The sequence below is a fragment of the Eleutherodactylus coqui genome, chromosome 4 (genome assembly GCF_035609145.1).
Source record: "Eleutherodactylus coqui strain aEleCoq1 chromosome 4, aEleCoq1.hap1, whole genome shotgun sequence".
In the NCBI taxonomy this organism is placed as follows: Eukaryota; Metazoa; Chordata; class Amphibia; order Anura; family Eleutherodactylidae; genus Eleutherodactylus; species Eleutherodactylus coqui.
The window spans coordinates 235,723,379-235,739,396 of NC_089840.1; the positions used below are offsets into that span (position 1 = coordinate 235,723,379).

The 16,018-nt window shown below is 46.8% G+C and overlaps 1 protein-coding gene across 3 annotated transcripts in view; it reads left to right on the forward strand.

Moving 5' to 3' along the window:
- NT5C2 (5'-nucleotidase, cytosolic II) overlaps positions 1–16,018 on the forward strand; it is a 97,535-nt gene that overhangs the window by 21,598 nt on the left and 59,919 nt on the right. For 2 of the 3 annotated variants that reach the window (XM_066600903.1, XM_066600905.1), the window contains exon 2: positions 7,010–7,125. In XM_066600903.1, coding sequence (XP_066457000.1) covers positions 7,025–7,125 — 101 coding nt within the window. In that variant the 5' untranslated portion in view covers positions 7,010–7,024. Of the gene's footprint in view, positions 1–7,009; positions 7,126–13,174; positions 13,406–16,018 lie in introns of those variants that run through there. The other variant, XM_066600906.1, reaches the window with a different exon arrangement.

The following is a 16,018-nucleotide window of genomic DNA, read 5'->3' on the forward strand; positions in this document are numbered from 1 at the left end:
GCACGCACCCATTTATCAAGGTTCATATAGCGAAAATAGCCGGTCGGCGAAGGAAGACGCTTCGTGTTACAGTACTTAAGGTCGTTCTCATTGACTGCTTGCCCAGTCTGAACGGAAATGTCTGTGTTATTTATGAATGTGCCGCTTTCTGCCCTTCACTTCAAGATGGTAACTTCTATTGCAGGTTTCTTTAAATCGTTTTTTGAATACTTTGTATTTAATACTAATAAACGTGTATTTATTTTAGTTACATTTGTAAAAAAAAAAGTAAGTTTGTCTCATTGTAGCAAAATGTCTTGTATGGAATGTTGTTTCCCTGTTATACCTGCTGTAGATCCTTCCTGAATGTATTATACATTCTTCCTTTTGGTCAAATTTAGAAGTTTTACTTGGATTTCTTTTTTAATCTTGTAAATATATACAGTAGTTTAATAAATGCCGAAGAGCAGCACAAATCGCATATCGGGCGGGGGTAGAGAATATCTATTTCATACGACCCATATAAATAGCAAATAGTCCCTCCTATAATATGTAGCAAACAGAAGAAAAGAGAACTGGAGTGCAGGACTTATGAAAATATAGATATTTATTACATAGAGAAAATTGATATAAAGAAAACACACAAAAATACAAAGTATAAAAACACATTAAATCTAAAAAAAAAAAATTCTCACATAACGATATGAGTCCCTGAGAGCATAATACAAATCAAACTAGATACATATCAGTAAATATGTCCAGGGCAATAGCCATCAGTGCATCTGCAGTATAACATAATTCTTTATATGAACTTTCTATATGAAATTATATATATATTACATAAGTCCTGCATTCCCGTTCCAAATATATTAGTGCCGCCATTGAGCAGTGGCTGCTGGCAAGGTCTGGTATTTTTATATACTGACAGCTTTCCTACCATGTCTGTTTTAGTAAAAACTTGTATTCCCCATTTAATAACAATTTTGAAGCTTTTTTTTTTTTTTTTTTTTTTTTTATTTCTTCATCTTTTAAAAAAAATTTTGCATTGTGCTGTTCCTCAGTTATTCATCCTGGAAGTGTAATGAATACGTAAACAACTGGGTGTTGGAATTCCCCTTGATAAAAAGGGTCTGTCGTTTCGACTCCCTGACCCCTCATACCCCTCCCCAACTCTCCCAGTTATATAAAAATGTTATGTAAAAGTGAATTAGGATGACATTTTTATTTGTGAAGCCAAAACAGCAAATGCATCTGAAATGTCAAAGTTTGTCCTGATTCAATAAAAACAAGTTTCAAAAAAAAAAAAAAAGGGTCTGTCTGTGCATCTCTGGTAAATAATCTGTGGCATTGGGGCTGCGTGAGGCCTACAGCACTATTCTATGCAGCCCCAACCATTGTAACATGCTGGTCTGTGTCCTGATGGGCCCTTTGGATGGAGTGCTGTCATCGGTTGTCTCTCCCCTGCGCTGATAATAGATATTAGAGCTGGATGTGGGGAAATACATGTGATAAGCTGCCATCAGCGCTCTCACCCCGTACTGATCATGGATATCAGTGCAGGACTTGGGACAATAAACATGAGCATCTTCTAGTTGCTGCTCACATCTATCAGCCATGTCATAGAGAAGAGTAGTGGGATAGATAAGTAGGAATTGGTGGATTTCTGTCTGGCTCTGTTGTGGGGGGACACTGGCTGGCTCTGTTGTGGGGGGACACTGGCTGGCTCTGTTGTGGGGGGACACTGGCTGGCTCTGTTGTGGGGGGACACTGGCTGGCACTGTTGTGGGAGGGGGACACTGGCAGGCACTGTTGTCGGAGGGGGACACTGGCAGGCTCTGTTGTGGGAGGGGGACACTTGCAGGCACTGTTGTGGGAGGGGGACACTGGCAGGCACTGTTGTGGGAGGGGGACACTGACAGGCACTGTTGTGGGAGGGGGACACTGGCAGGCACTGTTGTGGGAGGGGGACACTGGCAGGCACTGTTGTGCGGGGGGGGGGGGGCACTGGCTGGCTCTATTGTGGGAGGGGGACGCTGGCTGCCACTGTTGTGGGAGGGGACGCTGGCTGGCTGTGTTGTGGGAGGGGACGCTGGCTGGCTGTGTTGTGGGAGGGGGACGCTGGCTGGCTCTGTTGTGGGAGGGGGACGCTGGCTGGCACTGTTGTGGGAGGGGGACGCTGGCTGGCACTGTTGTGGGAGGGGGACGCTGGCTGGCACTGTTGTGGGAGGGGGACGCTGGCTGGCACTGTTGTGGGAGGGGGACGCTGGCTGGCTCTGTTGTGCGGGGGAGGGGGACGCTGGCTGGCTCTGTTGTGCGGGAGAGGGGGACGCTGGCTGGCTCTGTTGTGCGGGGGAGGGGGACACTGGCTGGCTCTTGTGCGGGGGAGGGGGACGCTGGCTGGCTCTTGTGCGGGGGAGGGGGACGCTAGCTGGCTCTGTTGTGCGGGGGAGGGGACGCTGGCTGGCTCTGTTGTGGGAGGGGGACGCTGGCTGGCTGTGTTGTGGGAGGGGGACGCTGGCTGGCTGTGTTGTGGGAGGGGGACGCTGGCTGGCACTGTTGTGGGAGGGGGACGCTGGCTGGCACTGTTGTGGGAGGGGGACGCTGGCTGGCACTGTTGTGGGAGGGGACGCTGGCTGGCACTGTTGTGGGAGGGGGACGCTGGCTGGCTCTGTTGTGGGAGGGGGACGCTGGCTGGCACTGTTGTGGGAGGGGGACGCTGGCTGGCACTGTTGTGGGAGGGGGACGCTGGCTGGCACTGTTGTGGGAGGGGGACGCTGGCTGGCTCTGTTGTGCGGGGGAGGGGGACGCTGGCTGGCTCTTGTGCGGGGGAGGGGGACGCTGGCTGGCTCTGTTGTGCGGGGGAGGGGACGCTGGCTGGCTCTGTTGTGGGAGGGGGACGCTGGCTGGCTGTGTTGTGGGAGGGGGACGCTGGCTGGCTGTGTTGTGGGAGGGGGACGCTGGCTGGCTGTGTTGTGGGAGGGGGACGCTGGCTGGCACTGTTGTGGGAGGGGGACGCTGTCTGGCACTGTTGTGGGAGGGGGACGCTGTCTGGCACTGTTGTGGGAGGGGACGCTGGCTGGCTCTGTTGTGCGGGGGAGGGGGACGCTGGCTGGCTCTGTTGTGCGGGGGAGGGGGACGCTGGCTGGCTCTGTTGTGCGGGGGAGGGGGACGCTGGCTGGCTCTGTTGTGCAGGGGAGGGGACGCTGGCTGGCTCTGTTGTGCAGGGGAGGGGACGCTGGCTGGCTGTGTTGTGGGAGGGGGACGCTGGCTGGCTGTGTTGTGCGGGGGAGGGGGACACTGGCTGGCACTGTTGTGCGGGGGAGGGGGACACTGGCTGGCTCTGTTGTGCGGGGGAGGGGGACACTGGCTGGCTCTGTTGTGCGGGGGAGGGGGACACTGGCTGGCTCTGTTGTGCGGGGGAGAGGGACACTGGATGGCTCTGTTGTGCGGGGGAGAGGGACACTGGCTGGCACTGTTGTGCCGGGGAGAGGGACACTGGCTGGCTCTGTTGTGGGAGGGGGACACTGGCTGGCTCTGTTGTGGGAGGGGGACACTGGCTGGCACTGGTGCGAGGGAGGGGGCACTGTTGTGGGGGGGGGGCACTGGCTGGCACTGTTGTCGGGGGAGGACACTGGCTGGCACTGTTGTGGGAGGGGGACACTGGCTGGCTCTGTTGTGCGGGGAGCACACTGGCTGGCACTGGTGCGAGGGGGGGGCACTGTTGTGGGGGGGGGGGCACTGGCTGGCACTGTTGTCGGGGGAGGACACTGGCTGGCACTGTTGTGGGGGGTGGGGGGGAGAGACAATGGCTGGCACTGTTGTGGGGGGGATGGCTTTGGGGAGCCTGGGCCTGTAACCCCTCATTTTAGATGTTGTTTCTTGCACGCTGATCATTCATACACATCTTGATGTCATTTTGTATGGTCCGTTTCTGATTCCATGAGCAGGTTTAGTGCCAGGGTAGAAATTTGGTGAAGAGCAGCACCAATCAACAACTATAATCCAACTATTGTTTCATTAGTTCATCTTGGGCTCGTCTGAATAGTTGACTCCACTGTGTTCGTGCGCCAATATATTACTACATGGCTTACACACGGGGTGTAATTTTGCATAATGCAGGATTCTTTGATCTAATGATTGTGGGAGTAACTTGTTGGGGTTTGATACTTTGCTCTTCCATGGATCCCTGTATGTCCATTGATTTCAGTGGGTCCGTACAATGTCTTCTTATGGAGAACGCCTGGTAGGTGTGAGGAGACTTATTAGGCCATGCATGCTTCTCTGGGAAATTTAGTATGCAATTGGGAGATAGAACAATGTCTCTGCAGCACCATGAGGCCTGTTAAAAGGTCAGATATTGGTTTGCAGGAATGTACCTTCTAATGGGGGGTGCTGGAGAGGCATTGTACACTAATGAGGAGCATAAACCCCAAAACAGTCTGTCTGTACATGGTTATCATTTCCTTTTGGAGAAGACTCTGGCTTTGGCTTATATTCCCAGTCATTGTTAAAAGGCCAAGCATTGACTTGCAGGAATGCTGCATTCCAATAGATGGCGCTGTAGATGCAGTGTTCCATCTTGCTATTTCGTACTGGGAGCAGGGCTGTTCTTGGCTCTTAGATTTTGTTAATAAGGGAAAAGGGTCTAATATCTGGACATACCCTAATGTGGGACTTTGATATCAAGTTGACTTTGGCAGACAGACTACTACTCTCTATCTTGTGTATATGGATTGGAGGTTGCAAGGTACCACCATGGGGACTTCAATGAAAAGTATTTAGTATGATGATATTTCAATATCCTGACCTCCACAAAAATATATATACTAAACCATATCAGTCTATTTCTTGGTGTACTAGGGATCCATTAGATCGAGAGGAGTCGTACTGACTTGCCATCAGTTAATTTACTACATTACTATACCCCTAGGCATTTATTATATTGCATTACTAATCAGGGAAAGTAATTGTTTTATATTATGAACGGCAATGAAGTCAATATTGTAATTAATGATTAGGCAATTCCTCTTCTCCCTATGGAGTTATGGCATGCCTGCACACATCACATCTTGTAGCCAAGCTAGAGGCGGTACAACAGGGTACTAGAGCCTCCATGCCGCCTATATCACATCTTGTAGCCAAGCTAGAGGCGGTACAACAGGGTACTAGAGCTTCCATGCCCACCCCTATCACATTTTGTTTTCAAGCTAAAGGCGGTACAACAGGATACTAGAGCCTCCATGCCGCCCATATCACATCTTGTATCCAAGCTAGAGACTGTACAGCAGGGTACTAGAGCCTCCATGCTTACCCGTATCACATTTTGTATCCAAGCTAGAGGCAGTACAACAGGGTAGTAGAGCCTCCATGCCCGCCTGTATCACATCTTCTATTCAAGCTAGAGGCAGTACAGCAGAGTACTAGAGCCCCCATGCCCATCCGTATCACATCTTGTATCCAAGCTAGAGGCGGTACAACAGGGTACTAGAGGCTCCATGCCCACCCATATCACATCTTGTATCCAAGCTAGAGGGGGTACAACAGGGTAGTAGAGCCTCCATGCCCACCCATATCACATCTTGTATCCAAGCTAGAGGCGATACAACAGGGTACTAGAACCTCCCTTCAAGGGGTCAGTTCTTAATTATCCTTCTTTTCCTGATCTTGTAATCCCTTATACGTACGTTACAATCACACAGAGAAAGTTTCATATGATTCCGCAACTCTTTTCTGTAACAATGAGTGTATATATGTATATGCTTAAGACTAATGAGAGACATTATCACCCCCACCAATAGGCATCCAGACCCATCTCCTCGTATGTACTACAATCCCCATCCTTTGCCCCTCATTCACACGTTATTTATGTGCCCCCTTGTCTGCTGTGTATAGTTGGCATTCAGGCTCAGAAGTATCCCACTGGCATTTTAAAGCAGGTTGTGGGCAGATATCCTCCTTCTGTATAGCTTCCCTCTCCTTCAGGAGCCTCCCTGCTGCTTTCATCTAAGGTTTTGAAGAGTAACTGATCTGTACAAAGCCAATCCAGATCCCGTTACACAAGTCAATCACGTCAGACCAGCAGGAAAGTTTTAGTCAGTATGAAATATTTTTTTTCCCTGCTTTTCCGTTGCTGAAACCTGGGGTGCGCCCTACAGTCAGGCGCGTCTTATAGTCCGAAAAATACAGTAATCTTATTATTACTCTCCATGATAACAAATCTTGTTGTTCCCAAATTCTATTCAATGTTGGAAAGAAACTGCACAATTGAGAAATCCACAGTCCACATTGGCCTGTAATGCTGGGATAGCGGCCTTATCTAATCCCATATTTCCCCTTGAGCTATACGGTTCCTGTGCATATAGATAGCTCTAGGTTATTTCCTGTATGAGAACTCTGCCAAACAGCATAGATCTCAGCTCCCGGGATGGGCGGAGAGTTTGTTTAAAGGGGGGGTTTCCCACAACTTCCAATGAAGTGATTGATAGGGGCACTGGCCGTCCTCCAAAAAGTAGACTTGAGTACCCAATGTGTTATTTTATGGTCAACTCTATATTGATTGATGGTTTGGCCGAGCACTGAATTTCCAAGGAGCAATATTTGCCAAGTGGAATGGCTGCCAAAAAGTGTGTTGTCTAAAGATACATTTCTAATAGTGATTAGATCTGTGTGGTTCTATGATTACTATAGGATTATTTATGTGGGTCAGACTGTTTGCTTTACATGGCTTGAGTAAGTATTGAAAACCCTCTTACATATGAACATGCTTATGACAAGTTCTAAAACACTTTGACGAACTGTTATGGGCAGGATTTTAGGATCACAGGTCTAACGCTCAACCGCTTGAAGGCCAAATACCTATTTTGAGTGATTAAACATAATTGTGCAGGACTCTGGGAACTTGGCTTGGGTGTCTAGGGTCTACAATATACCCAAAGTTTATAAATGTTGTAGCTTTATAGGTGGTTTCCAATATAATGACCCGGTTTAGCTACGTTTTTTTAAGTCTTGTTTTTTTTTGTATTTTGTACAGTATCGAGGTTTAAAGATGACGACATCGTGGAGCGATCGTTTGCAGAATGCTGCAGATCTTCCTGCCAACATGGATGGGCATGCCATGAAGAAGTATCGAAGGGAAGCTTATCACCGGTATGCTGGGGAGGTTTTACAGCATTTTATTGTTTTCTTCCTTTAGGTCATTGAGGAATACCTTTCAGGGGTGGGGAGGCATCATTCTGTTGCAGCCACTAGATCATATTTTCATGGCGTCTTATTTTCTTGGTATTGAAGCAGCTGTTTATTATAAATCATTGCAACGGCTCAAGGTAATCTTCACATTGGGACTATACATTGTGAAAGTTTGTAGAAAATTCAGTAAAATATTGGCTGAATAATCGCTCAAAAAAGCAAATGCAAACAACCGTTTTTCTTTGTAAACATGGCCACCAACAGGGTGATGAGCGATAATTGGCTCAGTAGTCGCTAGTTGTTTCATTTTAGCTCACCTAAATACCTTAATAGTCACAGCTGGATCCAAAGTCATCGGGTGTAAAGTCACAGTTATTTGTTTATGAACAAATCCTAGAATCGGGCTCCAAGAACAATGGAAGCTATTGCAGGCGAATGGGGAAGGGGGCTGAAACCAAAATTAAAACAGCGATGCAATCAGCAGTGTAAAAGTATACAGCCCATCCGGCTTGTCCGAACACCAGACAGATCCTCTTTAAAAGAACACTACAGGAAAACTGATGCACTGTATTAAAGGGCTACTCCGAGCATTTACTACTGATGATGTATCCTCAGGGTAGGACATTAATACCGTAGTTGATCAGCCACTCAGAATCCCAACCACTCAATTGATCCTCCGGCCTGCTGTCAGTTTAGAGGAGTCGGATGTCCCCATCGAGTTCAGAGCCAGAAGTGTAATGGATGGCTTAACTTCCAATGAAATTAATGGCAGTGATGCCTTCAATTAGACTTCCCTCTCTGATGAGAATGAGGAACTGGAAGTGCAATGGGAGGCATCACTCCAACACATTTCAATGGGATTGAAGCCATCCATTACTTCTAGAGAAAAGAAGGTTTTGACACTGGCCGAGAAGGGGGTTCTTTACTGTAAGAGCAGTGAGACTATGGAACTCTCTACTGGAGGATGGGGCGATGGCTAATTAGATAAACGAGTACAAGAGCAGCCTCGACGCCTTTCTTGAGTGTAACAATATTATATGTTATAATCATCAATAACTTCAGGGATTTTTCCGATTGTCAGATTGGAGTCTGGAAGAAATCTTTCCCCTTAAATGGGGAAAATTGGCTTCTACCTCCTTTTTTTTTCTTTCCTTCCCCTGGATCAACATTGGGGGGTAATAGGCTGAACTGGATGGACATATGTCTTTTTTTCGGCCTTACATACTTTATTACTATGTTTATCCTCCATCCTCTCTTCCTTCCTCTCTCTTCTTGTCCTCCTTTTTTTCCCCTTGTCTCTGTCTCCCTCCTCCTAATCTCTCTTTCTGCTTCCCCCTTTCTCTCCCTCTCTGTCTGCCTCCCTTTCTCCCAATTCCTCTCTATCTTTCTTTGTTTCCAGCTCTGTCTCCCTCCCCTCTCAGCTTTCTTTCTTTCTCACTCTGTCTCACTCTCGCTTCCTCTCTCTATTTTTCTCCTGCTCTGTCTCCCTCCTTCACTCTCTCCCTCTCTATCTCCCTCCTCCTCTCCCGCTTCCTCTCTATCTCTCTCTCCCGCTCTGTCTCCCTCCTTCGCTGTCTCCCCTGCTCTGTCACCCTCCTCCTCTCCCGGTTCCTCTCCATCTCTCTCTCCCACTCTGTCTCCCTCCTTCACTCTCTCCCTCTCTCCCCTGCTCTGTCTCCCTCCTCCTCTGTCTCCCTCCTTCACACTCTCCCTCTCTCTCTCCCCCCGCTCTGTCTCCCTCCTTCACACTCTCCCTCTCTCTCTCCCCCGCTCTCTCCCTCCTTCACACTCTCCCTCTCTCTCTCCCCCGCTCTGTCTCCCTCCTTCGCTCTCTCCCCTGCTCTGTCACCCTCCTCCTCTCCTGCTTCCTCTCTATCTCTCTCTCCCCTCCTCTGTCTCCTTCCTCCTCTGTCTCTCTCCCCTTATAGAAGCAAACAGACATTAGTTGTTTGAACACTATCATCTTGCTTTAGGACTATTCCAGACAACTATTGGACTGATAATCGTCCTGTGTTAAGCCACTAAGGAGGCTTTTTGAAGTTCCTGACTCTCCCCTTCTCTAGTTTCCTTGTGGTTAAGTTTCTCCTGTCAGCCTACTTTTGCTTGAACGATCTTGAGATATCGCGGTTTGGGCTAAATGCACTTTATAAAAATAGATTGAAGCTTCGGCTTGAATTATCAAGGTGTTACCTTTTATCGCGGTACAGATGTGTTTTTACACATTTGGTGCCGATAGTATATTAAAATCTAGAGTCACCTTAGTTGAACCCACAACATGAATAACAAGTAATTACATTACAGCGGTTCACTTATAAATGTGCACCTATTATTGGAATTGCTCTCTTTCATTTTTATAAGTGGCGGCATTATAATCTTCTGAAAGGAAAATAAAAAGCTCTGGTTGTTAAGGTTAATATCCTTGCAGTTGCCGGTGTGATTTTTGTTTACATCTTATATGGTGCTGTTTGTAGTACTGTATGTGAATGGATCATATACACTATCCTACCAAACGTTATTGGACACCTGAGCAAGAATCAAGTTATTTATTTACATATGTTAATAGTTATTGGGGCTCCTTTGACCCAATGATATCAGATTCTCTCCATGGCTTTCCTTCTACTAATGTCTGATACACTTCAGCTGGTATTTCCCTCCATTCATCCTGCAAATGTCCGGTGAGTTCTCTCAAAGAAATGTTCAAATTAGCTGCCCTGACATTCCAGTTTGTGCCAAAGATGTTCAGTTGGGTTCAGGTCGGGACTCGGCCAGTACAATCGTGGAACATCCATATCCTCAAACCAACGTAAAACAGTATTGGATTTGTGACAAGGCATGTTGTCTTGTTTGAAGTATGGCTGACCATTCCCAGAGTATTGTCACATTGTTGGCAGCACATTATTGTCTAGAATGTCAGGGTACATCTTCGTGTTCATGGTTCTTCATAAAGCATTCCCAGACCATAACGAAACCTCCGCCATACATAGCTGTTGGCCCAACACACTCAAGCAAAGGGCACTTCCCTGGCATCTTCTGCACCCAGTTACATCCATCTGATCTGAAGGTTGAGTAGTGTGATTTGTCACTCCATAGAATGCTCTTTCTTTGCTCAACTGTCCAATGACGACACCCCTTGCACCATTATAGACAGGCTGATGCATCTTGTTTGAGAGAATTCGCTATACCTTTGCAGGATGAATGGAGGGAAATACCAGCTGAAGTGTATCAGACGTTAGTAGAAAGTATGCTATGGATATTATCTATTAGGGCCAAAGGAAACTCGACTAAGTATTTACATATGTAAGTAAATACTACTAATCGAGGGGTGACACTGTTGAGCACAAACTCCTCCTCAGTATGCTTCGCTCCATCGGCCTAAAGGACACTGCTCTCTCCTGGTTCTCCTCCTACCTATCCGACCGCTCCTTCAGTGTCTCCTTTGCTGGCTCTACCACCCCTCCCCTTGCCTTGCTGTTAGAGTCCCCAAGGGCTCAGTCCTCGCCCCCTCCTCTTCTCCATCTTCACAGCCCCTATTTGACAAACTATCAGGAGATTTGGTCTCCAATACCACCTCTACGCTGACAACACCCAGCTATACACCTCTGCCCGTGACATCTCTGCACCCTTCCTCCAAAACATCACCGACTGTCTGTCCGCTGTCTCTAACACCATGTCCTCTCTCTACCTAAAACTGAACCTCTCAAAAACTGACCTTCTCCTGTTTCCGCCCTTCACTAACTGACCTCATCCTGACCTCTCCATCTCCGTGTGTGACACCACCATAACTCCCAGCACACCCGCTGTCTTGGGGTTACATTCGACTCCAATTTCTTTTTTACCCTCTACATCCAATCTTTGGCCCGAACATGTCACCTGCACCTCAAGAACATCACAAAAATCCGCTCTTTTCTCACTGTGGACACGCTAAAAAGGCTCACTGTTGCCCTCATCCACTCTCGGCTCAATTATTGCAACTTGTTGATGATCGGCCTCCCCTGCACCAGACTCTACGCCCTCCAATCTATCCTGAATGCGGCAGCCAGGCTCACATCCACAGCACTGCACTGCCGTACATTGCCTCCCTCATCTCAATTCATCACCCAGCCAGCGCCCTCCACTCAACTAATGAAATCCAACTAAGTGCCCCTTTAATTTGAACCTCTCATTCCCACCTCAAAGACTTCTCCAGAGCAGCACCAGTCCTCTGGAACGCGCTACCAAAAGCTACCTGGGCAATCTCTGGCTCACACAACTTTAGGCGAGCTCTAAGAACGCACCTCTTCAGGGAGTTATACCATATCCCTTAAACCAAACCCCTCTGTACTCCGCCTGATAACATGCTCCCTGTCCTACCAACTGCAGTTCCTGCTAGCTACCATCAACTGCCCCTGCAGTCACACCAATTCAGCCACTATACAACCTGACCATTGTCTGTGTGTATAGCATCCCTCACTCTCCACCTCGTCATACCGTGCCGTGGTCTCGTTTTTATTCCCTGTCTCGTAAATCAGCTGTCCTATTGGGACTTTGGATTTTCTTAGGACCTGTTCACATCTTCCTTTTCTTTCTGTAGCCGGATTCCGTTGCATCCAGATGGAAACCCTGATGGAACCATAAGCTTCCATTACTGAAACCTGCTCAGAGACCAATAAAGTCTCTCTTTGAGCAGGATTGCTTTCATTTCCAATGCTTGCGCCAAAAAGAATAACAATGTCCACCATGTTTATTCTCTCCAGCACAAATGGCAGAATATCGCGGATAGAGATGAGCGAGCGTACTCGGAAAAGCACTACTCGCTCGAGTAATGTGCTTTATCCGAGTATCGCTGTGCTTGGGTCTGAAGATTCGGGTGCCGCTGCGGCTGACAGGTGAGTCGCAGCGGGGAGCAGGGGAGACCGGGCAGGAGAGAGGGAGAGAAAGATCTCCCCTCTGTTCCTCCCCGCTCTCCCCTGTAGCTCCCCGCTCCGTGCCGGCACCCGAATCTTCAGGGACGAGCACAGCGATACTCGGATAAAGCAAATTACTCGAGCGAGTAGTGCTTATCCGAGTACGCTCGCTCATCTCTAATCGCGGATCTAAGAAGGTCTTCTTTTGAGCAGGTTCAGCAATGGAAGCCTGTGATTCCATCCAAGTTTCCATCTGGATCACTGAAAACTGCATCCAGATGGAAACCTATGATGGAACCCAGTGGAGAGACAGACAAGATGAAAATAAGCCCTTAGCTATTTAGCTTTATTACAGGCATACTCTGCCTAAGGGTGGCTACCCACTAGCATTATTTTTTCCTGCGATGCGAGAGTGAGTGAAAACACATGATTATGAAACCAATGATTTTCAATGGTTCCATACTTATTTGTGATTTTTTTTTTTTTTACTCTTAAATTTGCGATATCGCGCAGTGTTGTCAAGGGGGCCAGCGGCAGCAGCACTAGGCCCATTGAAAACATGGGGAGTACATCACAGACTTCTGCCACAGCTCTGATAGCTATGGCAGAGGATTCCTTCATCTACACGGGGATGTAGCAGAAGGCCGTGATGCTATCCCATTGCTTTCAATGGGGTCGGCACTGCTGCCCCCGCGGGGATGAAGGGATTCACTGCCATAGCTATCACAGCTATGGCAGAAGTCCGCAATGTATTTCCTATGTTTTCAATGGGGCTGGCGCTAGTGGGTAGCCACCCTAGAGAGGACAAGTCTAATAATCGCCTTGTATACGGGAATTGCCATTTATGCAGTTCTCTAATGTAATTGAACCTACATTTCATACAATTGTTGTAGTCATCCACATACAATGGAGTTGTCCCTTCTCTGTATATCGGTTAGTATAACTTTCAGGCTCAGGTAGATTCTTGTGCCTTTATGTCATCCAGTAAGAAAAATGTAAAGTACGTTTTGCATTGGGAGTGACGTAAGCAACCCAGCGAACATGAACGTGTGAGTAACCCTGGCATATTAATACTGAGCACTCGCTCCACCCTCATCTTGGCTACGTTGAGCTGTCTGTCCTGTAAAAGGTGTTTGTCAGTCACTCTTATAAGAGCCATCGCTGTATAGAAGAAGGCAACTAAGGGAATTGTACTTGTTGATTGAGGTCATCACTTCTACCCCTTTAAGTGGCATTGATCTAAGTAGGAGACGGGACGTTAGTAGACTCTTTCCAACACATTGGGTAGAGTCCAGTATGGAGCTGTCCCAGCCACCCTCCATCTATGTGGACTGCAAGGATCTTGATGCCGCTCACAGGTATCGTGCTTTATCATCTTAATTTATATCATTTTTTATATCTTTTATCTTATCGGCAGATCAGATTCTATAATTCCTATTTCTACATACAACAAATGTTTGACTCCAGATCCAACCAAGTTCCAGAAGAGGTACATGAGCAGAGAGGTTACTCCAGTGCTCCTTATATTTAAAGTTACTTGGTCGTTGTTGCTGTTTATTTTTCCTTTTTTTGTTTTGTCTGATTTTGTGCCTTTGAGATGGGTCTGAACTGCAGTGCCTGGCCCATCCTCTATACAGTGTACGGCGCTGTGCCTGGTCATACATGCATATTATTCTTCCTATGTGGGGAAAATTACTTATAGCCATTTTAAGTTTTCAACCAAATCTTGAAGAATATATATAAAAGAACTGATTCTTAGTATTACAGTTCTCATCTTGTTTATGTGGAAATATACAGAATACTACAAACTTTTATCTGTCTTTATATTTGTTAAAGTTGTGGATTCTAATTTTTTATGTAAGAAACTACTGAGATTAATATGAAAACTGAATTGCTGTTCTGCAAAATTGGTTGATCTCTAGGCTAGTTTTTTGCTGGAGGTGTTTGGTTGTTTTGTGTATTTGTAGCTATGGCTAAATCCAGGCCTCTGCTTGGAGATTTTGGCCCAAGTGGGACAGTCGTTCCATTAATTGCTACATTTAAGGAAGTTTCTTAGACTGTAGTATTGACTAACATATTAATGGGCTATCCTCAGGATAGGTCATCAGTATCCGTTCAGCGGGGGTCCGCTTCATGGGACCCTCTACTGATCAGCTGATTGAAGAGGCAGAGGTACTTGGGTGAGCACCACAGACCTTTCTCAGACCTGCGATGTCATGTTCATTGATGACGTCGCCTGACAAAAGTTCAGTCCTAGTCAAGCAAATGAGTCGGAGCTGCAGTACCTGGCACATCCTCTATACAGTGTATGGCGCTGTGCCTGGTAAGCACCAAAGCCGCCTCACCGCTCACACAAACGTGATCGTGGGGGGTCCCAAGTGTCAAACCTCACCGATTAGGTATCAATGACCTGTCATTATTTTTTAGAACCTATTGTAATCAATGGAGAAAAAAAGTGGAACTCTTTAATTCCACTCTAATTCAGTTTCTCTTTTCCAGAGAGACGCCATGAACTCCGACTCAACGGAGGTCTGAACGAGATCTAAGTGGATGTCCAGTTTAGAAAAACCCCTTGTCATTTACCCAATTTGATATTGCTCAGTTAATACAAACCCAATGACCCGAATGGAAAGTGGTTACAAAGTGCGCCTTTTGTATCCCTTTACCAGATCTAATCTAGTAATAACCATCCCACAGTCAATATCAGTAAATGAGTTGCTCTGTTCCAAGAAAAAAAAGGCCATTTTTATTCTATGAAACCCAATTCACCACTTTTCCCATTTTGAGCCATTCAGAAACATCTTGTTCCCTTATTAGAAAACCTCGAAGAGTCTTGGCTAAAAATATGACACAGAAACGTCCTTCCTGACAGAGAAAGGAGCTATATTTTATTATTGCGCCCCTTATAACAGCTATGGTACTAGACTAGCAGACCCGGGGAGTTACGGAAACATTGTAGCGCGCTACGCTGCTTCCATAGCCTCCATTCACTTCAATGAAGGCTACGGAAACACTAAGGGCTTACATGGGCGTATGCCTCCCGCGTATTATGCACGTAAAATACACAATACAAAGCAAATACGCATGCACATGCGTATTTGCTGCATATGCTAAATCCCCACGCACCAAAATAGAGCATGCTGGTTTTTTTTAAATGTGTGTAATACACACGTAAAAAAAAACCAAAAAACGCTGGTGTGAGTGACCCAATCGAAATCGTAGATTTTTTTTTAGCATCACATATTACGCATGTAATACGCGGGCAAAATATGCCTGTTTTAGCAAGCTCAAAGTGCCCGACTATTTCCATGGGCGCTGACCCAGGGTCGGTAGCCATGGCAGTGGTTACCCATCTCTGCTATGAAAACCCGAGGTGGAAATACCCCTTTAAGGTTAGGTCCAGATATGGCGGATAGTTTCTGCCGTGGATTTGGCTTCAAAATCTTGACAATTTCATAGCAAAAGGTGGTTTCACACTTGGCTGGGGATTATGCTTTCCTGCTCCGTTTGGGGAATCCCTGCGGCTGAACGGTACTGTCTCTAGATGTAACCGAACAGCGCAGGGCGGACCCCGTTGACTATACCCAGTATTTGCACCCAGATCTCCGACGGAGCCTCTCCCATCCACTTGGATTGTACTTTTAAATTGCGGCGGATTTGTGGTATGGAATCCGCATTGCAAATCCACAACATCAGGGCCTACCTTAATTAATTGGCTGTGGTCATGTCTATTTCCATACCCTCAAACACATATCGTACGCACGAAGGACCGCATACACGCACGTGCTCTGACAAACCGGTTCTTTAAGAAATAGGAGACCTTAAAACTCTGAACTATGCCAGGAAATTAGCAGGGTGTTTCCAACTCCTAATCGCTAATTATCCTATATAGTTATGTGCTCGTGCGTATAATTACCATCTCCTGGAATGTATGTGTCATGTGACTGATGATATGTAGGGATTTTTATGCA